The 17,588-nt window shown below is 44.5% G+C and overlaps 1 protein-coding gene across 1 annotated transcript; it reads left to right on the top strand.

The window, feature by feature from the left end:
• The first annotated feature begins 10 nt into the window (after positions 1–10).
• Positions 11–16,950, top strand: LOC121853575 (leucine-rich repeat-containing protein 4-like). Its single transcript, XM_042347797.1, has 7 exons — positions 11–126; positions 5,965–6,200; positions 6,328–6,442; positions 7,013–7,177; positions 10,704–10,933; positions 14,819–14,911; positions 16,624–16,950. Exons 2-7 carry the CDS (start codon positions 6,088–6,090, stop codon positions 16,853–16,855), a joined length of 948 nt encoding a protein of 315 aa, XP_042203731.1. The 5' UTR covers positions 11–126; positions 5,965–6,087; the 3' UTR covers positions 16,856–16,950.
• The last annotated feature ends 638 nt before the right edge of the window (positions 16,951–17,588 follow it).

Below are 17,588 nucleotides of genomic sequence, written 5' to 3'. Positions count from 1 at the left end.
TTGCACTCTGTCCTCGACTTCTCCGACAACGAGCTGGAGGACCTTCCTGCCGGGGTGTTCCAGCCACTCGATGCGCCTACCACTCTCATCCTCTGGAACAATAAAATAACAAGTATTGATGAAAACGTAAGATCATGTCCGTGCTTAATGTGGAGTAGAGCCGATGTGGGTATATAGTGAGGAGTACTGTAGCCAGCAGTAGAGAGGAGCAAGAGAAGGTCTTGTAGCCAGCAATGGAGGAGCGAGGAAGGTCTTGTGGCCACTAGTAGAGGAGGAGGGAGTGGTCCTAGCCAGTAGTAGTGAGGAGGAGGAAGGTCTCTGTGTCAGTAGTAGAGGATGAGGGAAGGTCCTAGAGCCAGTAGCAGAGGAGGAGGTGGGGCTGTCCTAGTGGGCCAGCCAGAAAGAGGAGTGGAGGAAGGTCCTAGAACAGAAGCAGATGAGCCGAGGGAGGGTTCTCAGGCCAGTTGTAGAGGAGGAGGGGAAGGTCTTTGCAGCTGCAGAGAGGGATGGGGAAGGTTTTAGCCAGCAGTGGAGGAGTGAGGGGAAGTTGTCTTGTAGCTGTAGTAGAGAGGAGGAGGGTTGGTCTAGGAAGCAGAGGAGGAGGGAAGGTCTCAGCTGGTAGGTGAGAGGAGTTGAGGAGGGTTCAGGGCCAGTTATAGGAGGATGGAGTAGGCCCTTAGGCTGTAGCAGAGGAGGATGAGTTGGGTCTTGTGGCCAGCAGGAGTGGAGGAGGAAGGTCTTGTAGCCAGTAGTGGAGGGATGGGGATGGTTGTAGCCATGTGTGGGAAATTGGCCAGGCATGATGATGAGGGGATGGGTCCTGGTAGCTCAGTAGCAGAGGAGGGAGGTGGGTCTGTGTCAGTTATAGAGTGATGAGGAAGCGTCCTTGTAGCTAGTAGTAGAGGAGGAGGAGTGGGTCCTTGGACAAGATTGTTGATGAGGGAGGTCCCAGGTTGTCTGTGTAGTGAGATGAGGGAACTTGCAGCCAATGCAGAGGAGAGGAGGGAGTATTTGTGGCCAGTCATATATGAGTGAGGGTGGTACTGGGTGCAGGAGAGGAGGAGGAAGGTCCTAGTGGGTAGCAGAGGAGGAGGTGCTGGGCCAGCCAGATGAGGAGGGAAGTCTCTAGAGTCAGTAGTAGATGAGGAGGAGGGTCTAGCCAGTATAGAGATGAGGGCTGTCCTGTGGTGTAGAGAGTGAGGGTTGTCCTTGTATGACAGAGTGGAGGATGTTGTGTTGGGGAGGGGGAAGGTCCTATATGCAGCAGAGATGAGGAGTGTCTTGCACAGCCAGGAGAGGAGTGAGGGGGTTTGGCCTCAGCAGTGAGTGAGAGGAGGGAAGTTTCAGTAGCCAGAGTGAGTGAGGGTAGTCCCAGCTAGCTGCAGAGGATGGAGGGAAGGTCCTGGCCAGTAGCAGAGAGTGAGGAAGGTCCAGGCTAGCAGAAGAGGAGTTGAGGGAAGTGGGTCTCAGGTCAGCAGTGAGGAGGAGGAAGGTCCTGTGGTCAGTAGTAGAGGAGTGAGGGGAATAGTTTGTAGGCCAGTAGTAGATGAGAGGGAGGGAATGATCTAGGAGCAGTAGTAGAGGAGTGAGGGTGCTGTCCTGTAGCGTACAGTAGAGAGGAGGGGGGAAGGTCTTACAGTAGCAGAGGAGGAGGGTCCTTGTGCCAGTAGAGGAGTGGAGGAAGGTCCTATAGCAGTAGTAGAGGAGGAGGGGTGGTCCTGTGGGTAGTAGAGGAGGAGGGAAGGTCTTAGCTGGGTGGTAGAGTGGAGGAGTAGTGTCTTGAGTGAGCAGAGTAGGAGAGGGGAGGTCTTGTGGCCAGTAGTAGAGGAGTGGGGGATGGTCTTGTAGCCAGTAGTAGAGGAGTGAGGTAAGGTCTCTAGGCCGGTAGTAGAGGAGAGGAGGGGAAGGCCTTGTAGTCTGTAGAAGAGGGGTGAGGGGTCGTCCTGGCCAGTAGTGAGAGTGAGTGGGAGGGAAGGGGTCCTGGGATAGTAGTAGAGGAGTGAGGGAAGGTCTTGTAGCAGTAGTAGAGGAGTGGGGGGAAGTTCTATTGTAGGGTAGAGGAGTGAGGGAAGGTATTGTGGCCAGTGTGAGGTGGAGGGGAGGGTCTCTGTGTCTGCAGCAGAGGAGTGAGGGAAGGTTCAGGAGCCAGGTAGTGGAGTGAGTGAGGAAGGTCTTAGTAGTGAGTAGTAGAGGAGGAGGGAAGGTCTTGTGTCAGTAGTGAGGAGGAGGGAAGGTCTCAGAGTAGAAGTAGTGAGTGGGGAGGAAGGTCTTGTAGCCAGTAGTAGAGGAGGTGAGGGAAGGTCTTGTAGCCAGTAGTGGAGGAGGAGGGAGTGGGTCTGCAGCCAGTAGTAGAGGAGGAGGCCTAGGCTGTGCAGATGAGTGAGGGTATTCTTATAGCCAGCAGTGAGAGAGTGAGGAGGGTCTTGCAGCCAGTAGTAGAGGAGTGATAGCAGTCTTAGTCAGTAGCAGAGGAGTGAGGAGGGTCTTGTCAGTAGTAGAGGAGTGAGGGAAGTCTTGTAGCCAGTAGTAGAGGAGCAGGAAGGTCTTAGCCAGTAGTAGATGAGTGAGGGAAGGTCTTGTAGCCAGTAGCAGAGGAGTGGGAGGTCTTGTAGCCAGTAGTGTGAGAGGAGCGGAGGGAAGTCATCCTGTAGCCAGCAGTAGAGGAGGAGGGAAGGTCTTAGCCAGTAGCAGAGGAGGAGGGAAGGTCTTAGGGCCAGTAGTAGTGAGTGAGGGAAGCTGGTCTTGTACTGTAGTAGTAGAGGGGGAGGGGAAGGTCTTTGGAACAGTAGTAGAGAATGTGAGGAAGGTCTCAGGTGAGTAGTAGAGATGAGGGAATTGTCTAGGCCAGTAGTAGAGGAGTGAGGGAAGGTCCTAGCCAGTAGTAGAGGAGGAGGGAAATGTCTTAGAAGCCAGTAGTAGAGGAGTGAGGGAAGGTCCATGTCAGCAGTAGAGGAGTGATGAAGGTCTTAGGCCAGAGTAGAGGAGTGAGGGTAAGGTCTTGTAGCCAGTAGTAGAGGAGTGGAGGGAAGGTCTTTGTAGCCAGTAGTAGAGGAGTGAGGGGAAATCCTGTAGCCAGTAGTAGAGGAGTGAGGGAAGGTCCTAGGCCAGCAGTAGAGGAGTGAGGGTCGTCCTGTAGCCAGTAGTAGAGGAGGAGGGAAGGTCTTGTAGCCAGTAGTAGAGGATTGGAGTATCCTATGCTGTAGCAGATGAGTGAGGGGTCCCTGTAGCCAGTAGTGAGAGGAGGGAAGGTCCCAGGTCAGTAGAGAGTGAGAGGAGGGAAGCCAGTCTTAGGCCAAAGTAGTAGAGATGGAGGGAAGGTCTTGTAGCCAGCAGAGAGGAGTGAGGGAAGGTCTAGGCTTGTAGTAGAGGAGGAGGGAAGGTCTTTGGGCCAGTAGTAGAGGAGGAGGGAAGGTCTAGGCCAGTAGTAGAGGAGTGAGGGAAGGTCTCTAGTAGCCAGTAGTAGTAGAGGAGTGAGGGTTAGTTCCTAGAACAGTAGTAGAGGAGTGGAGGGAAGGTCTTAGGTCAGTAGTAGAGGAGTGAGGGGAAGGTCTTAGGCCAGTGCAGTAGAGGAGTGAGGGAAGGTCTTGTGGCCAGTAGTAGAGGAGTGAGGGAAGGTCTGTAGCCAGTAGTAGAGGAGGAGGGAATGGGTCTTGTAGCAGTAGAGGAGTGAGGGAAGGTCTAGCCAGTAGTAGAGGAGTGAGGGAAGGTTTAGCCAGTAGTAGAGATGAGGGAAGGCCTTGTAGCCAGTAGTAGAGGAGGAGGGAAGGTCTTAGCCAGTAGTAGAGGAGTGAGGGAAGGTCTTAGGCCAGTAGTAAGAGGAGTGGAGGGGAGGTCTTGTAGCCAGTAGTAGGGAGTGAGGGAAGGTCTTGGGCCAGTAGTAGAGGAGTGAGGGAAGGCTCTAGGCCAGTAGTAGAGGAGGAGGTGGGGTCTTGTGGCCAGTAGTAGAGGAGTAGGAAGGTCTAGGCAGTAGTAGAGGAGGGAGGAAGTGGTCTTTGTAGCCAGTAGGTAGAGGAGGAGGGAAGGTCTCTTGTAGCCAGCAATGGAGGAGGAGGGAAGGTCTTGGCCACTAGTAGAGGATGAGGGAGGGTCCTTGTAGCCAGCAGTAGAGGAGGAGGGGTCCAGGTCAGCAGTAGAGGAGTGAGGGAAGGTCCTTAGCCAGATAGTAGAGGAGGAGGGAAGGTCTTGCAGCCAGTAGTAGAGGAGTGAGGGAAGGTCCTAGAGCCAGTAGTGAGGAGGAGGGAAGGGTCTTGTGGCCAGTAGTAGAGGAGTGAGGGAAGGTCCTAGCCAGTAGTAGAGGAGTGAGGGAATGTCCTGTAGCTAGCAGTAGAGGAGGAGGGAAGGTCTTGGCCAGTAGAGAGGAGTGGAGGGAAGGTCCTTGTAGCCGCAGTAGAGGAGTGAGGAAGGTCTTGGCTCAGTAGTAGAGGAGGAGGAAGGTCTTGTAGCCAGTAGTGTAGAGGAGGAGGGAATGTCTTAGCCAGTAGTAGTGATGAGGGAAGGTCTTAGAAGTAAAGGTCTAGTGATGTAACTTCCTCTTATCTAATACACTACGATATATATATATATATATATATATATATATATATATATATATATATATATATATATATATATATTATATATATATATATATATATATATATATATATTTTTTTTTTTACGGGGATTAGCCCACTCGGGCAAGGGTCACTGACCTACATCGGGGCCTGGGGGTAAAAATGTAGTAGTAGTAATAATAATAATAATAATAATGATAATAATAATAATAATAATAGAGAACCATAAATACAAAATTGAAAAAAAAAAATCAAATTAAGAAACAATATATGTATGTTGTGTTGTCAATAGTAAGAGAATTGAGACCCTTCAATTGTGTGTAAATGAGGCAGAAAGACAGATAAGCAACCTGGGCTGGGTCACATTTTTTGTGAAGCCATATGGCAGCAGGGTCTACCATTAGACAACACATTATATTTCCATATCATGGTCCCATTAACACATAATACTGTATTGTCTAGGAGAGGGGGGGGGGGGAGGTGTCTGTAGTAAAACAAACAAATCAGTTAAGATCCCGTTAATTAATATCAACAACTCAAGTGGGTTGTTTTTTTTCTCGTAACTTAGGTCAATGAGTCTCCTTTATTTTTCTTTATTTATCATTTCACAATTTATCAGCTTACTTGCTGTTCTTTGTTACCTTATGACCTACACTGGTCCAGTGTTAGTACAGGAGGAAATCCAAGTACCAGTAGGAAGCCCTGTAATGTTTAATAAAGTCACACTGGACAACTTCTTTCTCACGTCTGTCCAGGGACAGGGATTGAACCCAGGACAAACCTATATATTACGTGCCTCACCGCTGTACCACCACCTATGTTCTTACCTGAGTTCTGGGAAGAAAAGTGACCAAAGAATCTCTCAGAAAGTATTAGCTGGCCTATCAGAAACTGGTAAGATGTGTCCACCTCGACAAGAGAGGTGTCCTGTAGAGGTTACAAGATAAAAGTCAATACTGTACTGTACTGTACTGGCACATTACCAAAACTGATATACATTGTTATCACTCTAGGCTTCCTGGTAACACAGCTCTATTCTTGTCTTCAGTTTAAAATATTATTTCTACGTATTATCACAACACGCGTCATGTCCTCTTCAAACTTACCTTGTCTATCAAAACTCAGTTAAACTTAAAATATTGTTTCTTTGGTTAACAACAAGAGCCAGTAATATTATGTATATATATATATATATATATATATATATATATATATATATATATATATATATATATATATATATATATATATATATATATATATATATATATACATATATATATTCGTAAATGGGTAACAAGTGGCTAACAAGTGGTTTACAAGAGGCTAATAAAATAGGATGTTGGCACTGCTCATAACAGATGTGACAGGTACGAGGCGTCACATCATATACTACAGTACTGTGTTGCAGGCGTTCGTCGGGTTGCGTGCCCTCACCGTACTGGACTTACGCTACAATAAGATAAACACGCTACCCAAGGATGTGTTTAAGGATTTGGTTCAACTTAAGGAGCTTCAGTTGGGATTCAACCCCATGGTATTGCTTAACTCTACGCTGCTGTCTCACACCCCGGCCCTTAGGAAGCTTGACCTCAGTTCTCTGGGACTACATACCATCCATCCCTCCTTCTTCCCCAGGAACCTCACGTAAGTAGACCTTCCCTTGTTATCACTCCGCGTCTCCGTAGTACTTAAGTCTGTGAAAGAGAAAGATACACCCCTGGGGAGGCTGAACCAGAGATCATAGGGATAACACTCCGTCTACTCCCGGCAGGTTCCTTGAAGAGTTGTCTCTCGCCCACAACCACCTCACCGTCGTGCCTTCCAAAGCTCTTTTTATCTTCCACGACTCTCTCACCCACCTCGACCTGTCTGGCAATCCCTTTGAGGTACGTGGCAACATCTTCACGGCATATGGCAACCCCAATTAAGGTGAGTGGCTACGTTGACCTGTCTGGCAACCCGATTCAGGTGCGTGGCAACCTCTTCAAGGTCTTTGACAACCAAGTTACTGCATGTGGCAACTCTTTCATGGGATACGGTAATCCACGTCGTTTTTAGTGGCCATTTTATCATGGTAAACGTCATTCCTATGGTACATTTACACACACAGTGTAGGTATACATAAAAATAATGTACGGACATAGACAGTGCAGATATACAAACAAGGTGCAGGTATACAATAGACAGTACAGGTATACAATATGAACATAAAGCAAGGATAACGTTACCACGTTCACAAGAGATGGTTGACATGTGATGTCTCGCTGCATTTCATCGCCACGATAATAGTCTTAATTGCCTCACTAATTCACTCAATTTTACGTAATATATTTTTCTCCTTTATCAGAATCTTGGTAAAACTAACAAAAAGTTCCAGTTTACAATCTCAAGATATATAAAGTTGCTATGAATATTAAACGAGAAGAAACGCTTATAGTTACGTTCACTATCCACAGTCTCTGGGTGCGTACTCCTTTTATGGGCTGTCTAACGTGAAGACACTGATCCTGGAACAGATGCTGAAGCTGGAAAGCATTGACGCCTACGCTTTTGGAGACCTCCACCACATGGAGACCATCGTCCTCCGGTACATGCCAAAGATCCAGTCCATCCACCCAAAAGTAAGTTTTTTATTTTATATTTTTTTTTTACTTTTTTTATTATTATTTACTTAAAGAGATTTCGTTTTACAGTTAATGGTAGAGTACCTTTATTAGAAGCTAGTACAGGCATCATCACCTGCTAGATCTCTGAGCTATTGTATGCTGATGATACATATTGATAGTCATGGTGTACATTAATAGTAATAATATTCGTTGATAATAATGTGATGTAGTCACAAACCGAAGCTCTTTGTTACCCCCTAGCAGCTAGGGCCTAGCTGGAGGTAAGGCCAAGCCAAGGCTGAAGAAAGGCCAGGTGAATGGACATACAATATGCTTTATGGTGTTGCTATATATTAATATTCATAAAGTCATTATAGCTGTACCAACAAACCATATATGTCAATGTTTTCAATTAGATTCATACCCGTGCTCGTGTGTTTTGCCTAAGTGATTGTGTTGAAGGCTCCACCGTCATCTTGCCTCATCGCCAAACGAATGAACGAGTGTAATGTCCGTTCGTCTGGCCTTTCTTCAATCTTGGTTTGGTCTCAGTGGCGTATATGGGGGGGGGGGCACTCGGCCATGCCCCCCTCCCCTTTCTCATCACTACTACTCCTTTGCAACTTCTTTCCTTGAGCGGCTTGAACAGCTGTTGCCTCACTAAAAGTTTGCAGAGAATTTGGCATATAACAAAACAGCCAAACTCTGATATATATTCTTGCAACACTTCTTGTGGCAACTGCTACAAATGAAAGCTCATTCAGCTGCTTAAAGTATCTGCGTTCCACTCTGTCAGAACAAAGACTGAATGAATTAGCTTTACTGTTTGTACACAAAGATATGGTACTGAATTGCCATGGGGTCATCAATGAATTTGGTCGTAAGAACAGATTACTTGACTTTGAACTTCACAAGTAAGCTGATACTCTCTCTTAACTCCAGTTCCAAGGACTTAATTTTGCAACAATCCTAGAAGAGAAAAGTGTGTTTTCTTTTAACATGTCTGTATATTTTTTTACTAAGGAACTTCTGTGTTCTATGAGTATAATTGCCTGTACTCTGTATAATTTGTTTTATAACAGTTATCAAAAATGCAACTGCAAATTAAACCTACTGTATATTTGCTTATTTTACTGTTATGTAAATAAACTATACTTGCTAAAAAAAATGAATAAAGAATAAGAAAGGGTATCCTTTTACACGGCCTTTTCTTGAGACTAATGAGACTTTCCCCCCTTTTCCATGAACATACAGTATATACGCCACTCCTTGTCCATCCCTCCAGCCAGGGTGACAAAGAAACTTCAGATTGTGACTGTACACCGATAGTAATGGTGCATATAATATAATAATGGGGTACATGGATAGTCATGATGTACAACGATAGTATTAACATATTGCGAAGATAGTAGTAGTAATAGAAGCATACAGCGTAGATAAGGAAGTGCTTGCTGACAATGCTGTAGTGGCCGCCATAAATGGTGGCGCGGCTTGTGGTCTACCAGTACTTTATCTGCACCTCACTGATACACTTCACAACTGGCTCCTGTGGACGGTTACCAGAGGAAGGTGATGAGTTTGGCCCCATCTCTAGTGGAATATTTCATAAATTGAGCGTATTTTTGACAGTGTTGTGGTCGCTCTGCTGGACCTGTCACCTAAACCACGGATCACCCAGGATACTAATCATACTATCACCTATAGTTACACCCTACAGCAGGCACGGGCAACCTTTCCTCAGTCATGGACCACATTACGATTTAGATATTTTTCTGCGGGCCAACCCAGCGAAATTTATATCCTACCTAACCCAAAACAGGGGCGGATCCAGGAATCTCAAAAGGGGTCCAAAAAGTTGTGTGTGGGGGGAGCGTAGCCAGCCCAGCTAGCCCACCCAGCTGTTTTTGGGGGGGTTGTAAGCCCCCCAGAATTTTTTTGAAATTTGACCAATATCGTGGGTATTTTGAGGCCATTTTTAGGCCATGCACACTTGATATGAAGAGATATTCTGTGCTCAGTAGTAATTACTTTTTATAATAGAAAAGCGCCTGAGTACAACTCTGCATTAAAGAAATAAGTATTGGAATTTTCTAATGAAAAAAGGGGTTACGGACCCCCAGGACCCCCTTCTGGATCCGCCCCTCCAAAAATAACGTTGGTATTGTATTAGCACGGACAGTGAAACAATTTATCGTCACGTCCACCTGGCGATATTTTCAGTTTACAATCACAGTCTTTTTTTCCATTTATGAAACAAATCCATCATAACAATTTCGTAAGTACTGTAATATGTTAATGTTTCTTGGCATTTAACAGAAGGTGAGTGAAGCAGTCTGTGAATATGTTGATTTTTCCTACAGTTACAGCATATGTCTTACTTATGAGACACGCCCACCAGAATAATGTATGTTAATCTTGGTGCATGAGGAACTACAATGGCGAGAGGCAGTCTGTCAACAAGGAAGAGACCTTTACCTTTGACCCGTGTGACCACCGCCCGTGACCCCACTTGGACTTACCCAACCTTAGTTAATTCCCAAGTGACCCTGTGCCACATTAGCAGTTAATCCATCAAACAGACCGCGCCGAATTTGTGTGTGAAGATTATTCTTTTAATAAATATCGCTTTACTCACCATAAACTGGCTGGATCCATCTGAACCCCGGGCCACATTAAATGGAATTTCTCAATCAATTCGCGAGCCGCACAAAGACTGGTTCGGGCCGCGGGTTGCCCATGCCTGATCTACATATGTTGCGAAAAGTGACGCGATGAATGTAAATAGAGTTAAGTAGAATTACCGTAAGTAAAATATACTTGTAAATGTTTTATACACAAAGTAATAGATTATTAAGTAACTTAAATGATTACGTTGAACTACTTTCAAAGTGTCTTTACAATAATTCCTTCGGCAGATGAGTCAGTGTGCTATCGTCAACCGTTTCCTGGCGGATGAGGAAATATAGAAAATATAGTTTGAATGTACTTAAACGACAGATAATTAGTGCCTCACTTATAACACAGGTTGTCAGCCAAGACACAAGTGCTAGTTTACTGGGTAATGTGTCTGTTAGGAGTGTGCTAAGATACATACTTCGTGACTTTGGGTTGCTGTGGGGAACAGCTGCAAAGAAAACTTTCTTGACAGCTGCACATGAAGAGAAACAAATTAATTTGGCTAAAGAATAGTCTTAAGGTGTAAATACGGGTGATAGTAACCCTGGGTGATCATCTGGTGCTCAGGAGACATGTCTAGCAGGGCGACCAAAAACACTGAAAAGTACGCTCGATTTATAGAAAATTCCTCAAGCAGGCCACCCTCTTCTGGAGATGTTATGGACACTGAGTTAATATGGTAACTTCCATTGTGTTGCCATACGAGTGAGCTAGCTGTTACATTGACCATATTTTAATTCCGCTCATAGGAGCCAGCTGTGAAGTGCATCAGTGAGGTGCGGCAAAGGTACCGGTAGACCACGTGCTGCACCACTATTTATGGCGGCCACTTGCACATGTAACCTGGTATTCGGTATGTTTACAGGCTTTCCACGAGATAACGTCGGACCACAAAGAGATGACAAGGAACGACATGGCCATCAGGGTAGAGGACTTCACCTTCTCGTTCTCCATCCTGACGACCCTGCCAGAGGACCTGCTGCCTTGGGAACACCTCCGTCAGGTCTCCCTCGTGTACAACCAATGGAATTGTGACTGCAACATGAAGTGGGTAAAAAGCTCCCCCTTGATGGATCTGGTTGGAGTTCGCATGGTGTAAGTACTTCGTTTTTCATTGTGTATTAATCGTTCAATAACCCTACAGGTCAGTCTAGGATTGGTATCCGGTGTGAGTCAATACCACAGTGTATGAACATATCACCTCAAGGTATTGCAAAACTTAAGTGACTCATAAATATTCAGACCACAGGAGGAGATAAACCTGTCCTGTCACAACCTGTGTTTGGTTTGTGAAGTCAAACCACAGGTGACACACGCCCCAGGTTAACCTGCGAGTGAGTGTTCAAGGTGTATTAGGACCGCCCTTGTGACAAAAGAGCTGTCTTGGTATAACATCAACATAGCAGCCATTTGTGAGTCCCAGCTCTCACAGAACGGGGGTCCGGCTATACCTTCTTCTGGAAGGGTAAGCCTGCTGCAGAGAAAAATGGCATGTATGGAGTTGGCTTTGCAATTCGCCAATCCACCATACAGTACACAGGCTGACTAAAATGCCTGTTAGGATCAATGAGCGACTCATGGAGCTCGAGTCCCACTGAACTACTCATGTCATGCCTTCTTCATCAACGCATACACACCAACACTGGATGCAGAGGATGACATCAAGGAGGCCTTTTACACCATCCTTGACAGAGTGCTAACCTCTATCCCCAGAGAAGATTAAGTTTTGCTCCTAGGTGATTTCAATGCCAGAGGTCGCAGAGATGCTGATATATGGCAGGGAATCATAGGGAGAAATGGAGTAGGCAAGTGTAATCCCAACAGCCTACTCCTTCTCAGCAAGTGTGCTGCACACAACCTCACTGTCACCAACACTTTGTTTGGGCAGGCCAACAAGGTCAATGGCTCGTGGCAACACCAGCGATCCAAACACTGGCATCTCATTGAATACATCATTGTCAAAGAAAGAGATTGCTGAGATGTCCTCATCACCCGAGCCATGCGTGGCTCAGACCACTGCGACACTGATCATCTGCCCATCAGAGCCAAACTCTCCCTTCACGTCGCCCCAAAATGGAGAAGGCAACAAGCCTCCAGAAGAGATTTTAGCACCAGGTGATTGGAGGATCCATCCCTAGAACATGCTTTCAGAGAGCAGTTCATAGATGGGCTGATAAACAACCCAACAACAAACAACCCTATTCTGAGTGCCAAATGGGGTATCCTAGACACTGTCATCACAAAAAAAAAAATCTACCACAAGACCCTCGGCCAGATCGAAAGAAACACCAGAACTGGTTTAATGAAAATAACCAGCAAATGGACAAACTCCTCAAAGGTAAATGTAATGCTCTCACTGACTGGCAGAACAACCCTCAATCTCGGACCAAAGCTGATACCTGAAGAAAGTGAGGGCTCACCACAAACTTTGCAATCTAAAGAACGAATGGTGGAAAAATAAAGCGTATGAAATTAAAAATTTTGTGGATCAACACAAGATGCGTGAAAATTTCAATTCCACTAAAACAATGTATGGCCCAACTACTCATGGTGCAGCCCCCCTCTGCTCATCTGACAGTAACTCCTTAATTAAAGACGAAGAAGGCATCCTTCAGCGCTGGAAAGAGCACTACCATTCGCTGCTCAACCAAAACACCGATGTGAATGTCTTGACTACCCAGCAGGTCCCTCAGCATCCAGAGCTGAACCACCTCAGCTATCCCCCATCCCTGGATGAGGTAGCTACTGCCATCAAACAGATGGAAAATAACAAAGCCACAGGTGTATAAAGCCGAGGTGTATAAAGCAGGAGGACCTCTGCTTACCAGCTGTCTCCACTCTCTCCTGGAGAATATATGGGTGAAGGAGCAAATCCTCCAAGATCTTAAAGACGCCTCCATCATCAATATTTATAAGAACAAAGGAGACCGGTCAGACTGTGGCAACTACTGCGGGATCTCACTGCTGTCTGTAGCTGGCAAGATTATACCCCTGAGTCCTCATAAACAGACTTCTTTCTGAGGCGGAAAACTTCCTTCCAGAATCTCAATGTGGCTTTAGACCATCATGTGGTACCACTCATATGATCTTTGCTGCTGAACTGATACAGGAACAGTGCAGAGAACAGCGTCGTGACCTGTACATGGTCTTCATCGACCTAACGAAGGCCCTCGACCAGATCAACAGGGAAGCCATTTGGCAGACCCTCAGCCGTTTTGGTTGCCCACCAAAATTCAGCACCATTGTGAGGCAACTCCACGATGGTTTGAACGGTAGTGTCTTGCACAATGGCACCCAATCTGAGTTCTTCCCCATCCAAATTGGGGTTAAACATGGTGTGTACTGGCATCAACTCTCTTTTCCATTTTCATGGCTGGCTTCCTTACTCGTGCCAGTGCCAATTTAGCCGGCGGGGTGGACATCCAGTACCGGGTGAAGGGGGATCTTTTCAATATACGACGACTCCAGGCAAGAAAAAAGGTGTCGACAACTTCTATCACTGAACTTCAGTATGTAGACGACCTCACCCTCATCGCTCACACGAACGCGACCTACAGGAGATCCTAAACTCCTACTCAGATGTGTATGCACACTTCGGCCTTGAGGTGAATGTATATAAAACTCAGATTCTCTTTCAGCCTGCCCCTGGTTCAACCATACGTTTACACATCCATTCAGCTTAATGGTACTACTCTCTCTAATGTCATCCACTTTCAGTTTCTTGGCTCCCACCTGTCCACCACCATGGACATCGATGAAGAGATTCGACATCAGATCAGATGGGCATCTCAAGTCTTTGGCAGATTACATAACTATGTGTTTTCAGCTGTAGGGAGCTGAAATTATCCACAAATTTGCACGTATATCGAGCAGTGGTCCTCCCCACCCTGCTGCATGACAGTGAGACATGGGTCACATACAGAAGGCACCTCAAGGCACTTGAAAACTTTCACCAACGTAGTCTACGTTCCATCCTCCGGGTTCATTGGGAAGACAAGCAAACAAATGCCAGTATTCTCGTTGACACCAACTGTAGGAGCATGGACGACAGTAGACTGCCAAAGCAGCTACTTTACAGTCACCTAAAAAATGGTAAATGTAACGCTGGTAGGCAACGGAAAAGGTATATGGAAAGTCTTAAAACAAACCTGAAAAGTGCCAAATCGACTCCCTCACATAGGAGACGATCACTCCACACCATAACGCTTGGAGGAACACCACACGGGGTGTCAATACTTTCGAGTTAGCCAGACTGCATACCGAGGCAGACAAGCGCCGGCGCTGGAAAGAAGCTGCCGCCGCCCCTACCGTACTAGATGTAGCCCTCCACACGTGCAACATCTCGTAGCTGTCTCTCGAGTCACCCAGAGCTCACCAACGAAAGTGACATCTCTAACTCATACCATTGTATCATAGCTGGATGATCGTCATACTCGATTCCGATTGACAGCAAAGAAATAGCAGTAGTATTAAGAGAGACTAGTTTGTGTACAGGTCACATTACCTGGACTTACACACCCATGTGCACCTTCTTCATTCCTGACGTCCCCATTCCTTCAAAAAATCAAACAAAATAGGGGCAATGCGCTAAAGGTCTGGGTCGCAACATTAAAAAAAAAAGTGCCATCCGGCATGAGCAGGCGCCTCACTTGAGTGCAATCAAGTTTTTGTTTTTACTATTATACAGAGTATCATTCTTGTGTCACACACTCAGTAATTCCATCCTTCCTAAATATGAATTTGTACCATATTCTTATTTCCAAGATGATATTCTTGAAATAATGAACAATAAGGTTATACAAATATACAGTACTTAACAGCCACCTACAAAACATACTGTACATTGCTGTAATATTCATATACCAGATATTCTCACTAACACGACTGTTACTGTGCTCCCTGAAGGGTTGGGATTATCTTGTGTTATATGTATGGTTTTCATGGTATTCTAAAACTGATGAACAGTGTTGGTTGGTACAGGTGTTCACAGCCTCCGCGCCTACGTGGTCGCCACCTCAAGGGCGTAGATGAAAAGGACCTTCTCTGTGGCCACGAGATTGCCTCATCAAGGAAGTAAGTTTCCTCACGCCCACCCCTGTTGTCCTTTACTTCTCATCAAACTCACTCTTTTACAGGAAATATAATTTTTTAAAAAATATAACAAAATGTTTCACAAATCTCCAAGCCACAATAACCTCAACCAGTTCAAATCACCCTGCCTCAGTTACTTATCATCAGTCTTTAGCGAGATCAGGACGACACTTTCTTGATCTCTCTCTAAGCCTTTGATTTAATTGACTGATTTATGAAATTTAGGCTCAAATTCAAACACTGGAGCCGGTTTTGATTTGGCTGGGGGTGTAGAAGGTGACTAAAATGCCTGAACCTGACTTATAATAATAATAATAATAATAATAATAATAATAATAATAATAATAATAATAATAATAATAATAATAATAATGATAATAATAATTAACGGTTTCTTGAAAAAGTTCTGCAGCCCGAAGGCTGAAAATATACAATGGGCACAAATGACTTATTACATACATTGGTGGTTTAACAAAAGCATTCATTAGAGAAAGGTAAAGGAACATAGTGAACATAAAGATTAATGTAGGTGTTGAACAGCAATCACGTAGTGTAGTAACTCCCTCCCAGATGGTGTTATGAGGGACCTCACGTGGTGTAGTAATTCCCTCACAGGTGGTGTTATGAGGGGCATGACGTGGTGTAGTAATTCCCTCACAGATGGTGTTATGAGGGGCCTGACGTGGTGTAGTAATTCCCTCACAGATGGTGTTATGAAGGACCTGACGTGGTGTAGTAATTCCCTCACAGATGGTGTTATGAGGGACCTGACGTGGTGTAGTAATTCCCTCACAGATGGTGTTATGTGGCTACTGAGGTGATAATGAACTTATTCTAAGACTACAGTACTACATAAAACATCTGCGGTACTGATGACTTTATTTCGTCACTTTTCAATAGTTTTTCAATATCCTGTACTAACACTGGAGCAATAAAGTTCATAATAAAAATAACATAAAACTGACCAATCGCCGGAGCGGTTAAGATTGTACACTAATACAAGGTCAAATGATAAAGTAAATGGCCAGATAAACTAAAGATGATTATTGTTTACAGAAACCTATGAAACGTCTTCCTAAAGTGTTAGTTCCTCAAGACAACTCAATAATATATATATATATATATATATATATATATATATATATATATATATATATATATATATATATATATATATATATATATATATATTTTATTATTTAATTGTTTTTGTTTTTTCGTGTTGTGGTGGTTCACTGTGGGAGACAAAAACTAAAAAAAACTCACCGAATAAAATTAACGTAACCCCAAAGGGGATCTATAGACCATTTCCAAGATGCGATTAATAATAAATATAAAAATATCTTAGAACATCTTTAGATAAATTACCATAACGATAACCTAATCTAGCCAAATTTTTCCCAACTTAACCCAACCTAACGACCTAACTTAACCTAATCCCCTAGGTAACATAGTGTAATTAATCTTCACGTGAAATAAGCCGTGAATAATCTTCAGGTGATCCAAAATCTTTACATTGTATTTAAGGAGCAAGAATCTTGGACTTTGTAAGATACCGTGACATGTTTTTACCACACAAGAGGAGTGCGTTGTACGTCAATGTATATGTCCATAGTTCAATGGGCCTCTACTTAACTAGATATTATTTCCTATATTCCCTTAATGTAGTTGACAATCTATTGTTGTACTCACAGGGCCTTCGGATTCCTCGCGGGACTGATGGCTGTTGGAATCGTTGCGAGTCTAGGGACGGTGGCGCTGCTGGTGTACTGGAGGCGTGGATGGCTGTGTCGTCGTCCAGCGGGAGTCTACACCAACATTGAGCGCACCCCAAAAACTATCACTGTGGCCGACGAGTTGCCATGGGACAACCCTGAGTTTCAGTCCGGCAATGAAAATTCACAAGATTATAGCGTTTTAGACTAGACAACAAATTTGCTAAGAAAGTGTTTAGATCAGTGGTTCTCAACCTGGGGGCCATGGCCCCCAAGGGAGCTACGGCGAGCTGTTATAAATTGCACGTTTCCAAATAATGTTGGGAATCTGAATTAAACAAAACTTGTATTACTTATTTTCACTTGGCAGAAGAGAATTTTCATTCTTTTTTTTTTGTCATTTTGTTTAATCATAACGACAATACAATTTTAATATTTACATACTCTGGTGCTATTTTTTTTATTATTTTTTCCGGATTATTTAAGATTTCACAGGTCCAGTCCCTGTCTGTGTGACAGGCGCTGGACCGAGCTGCTGAACTGACTTGTTCAGTACGTGTCCGTGTGTCAAGTGGTGATAGGACCGAATGATCTCAGTCTGGCCTGGGATACCATCACGAAAACAGTGGAGTGTTTTGTCTCTAAACCATATACTGTATTGTGTTTGAGGTTGACTCAAGCATAATATGCTCCGTAATTGGTGCTATTTATTTTGATTCATAATTCATGTGGTCGCTGCTTTACGTGGGTGAAATATTTGTACACTTCCTTTATTAATTATTTCCTCATTTATTGGTGCCATTGTTGTTCATACTCATTCTTTACTTATATAATCCTCCCATTTTAGTGCTAAATTGGTATGACTCACTATTCTTCTCATTCTTCCAAGTTGGGCAGTGCTTGTCAAAGGAGGCGTGTTCTTGCTTACAGGAAGAACACTTCAG

The sequence above is a fragment of the Homarus americanus genome, unplaced genomic scaffold (assembly GCF_018991925.1).
Source record: "Homarus americanus isolate GMGI-L3 unplaced genomic scaffold, GMGI_Hamer_2.0 scaffold4896, whole genome shotgun sequence".
Taxonomy (NCBI): Eukaryota; Metazoa; Arthropoda; class Malacostraca; order Decapoda; family Nephropidae; genus Homarus; species Homarus americanus.
This window is presented reverse-complemented; position numbering and strand designations above follow the sequence as displayed.

What these genes read in the sequence shown, in the direction of transcription:
- LOC121853575 (XM_042347797.1), top strand. Translation starts at nt 6,088, where the DNA reads ATGGTATTGCTTAACTCTACGCTGCTGTCTCACACCCCGGCCCTTAGG. An exon ending in TGTCTGGCAATCCCTTTGAG is followed by an intron (nt 6,443 to 7,012) that starts GTACGTGGCAAC and finishes CACTATCCACAG; the next exon opens with TCTCTGGGTGCGTACTCCTT. An exon ending in GAGATTGCCTCATCAAGGAA is followed by an intron (nt 14,912 to 16,623) that starts GTAAGTTTCCTC and finishes TTGTACTCACAG; the next exon opens with GGCCTTCGGATTCCTCGCGG.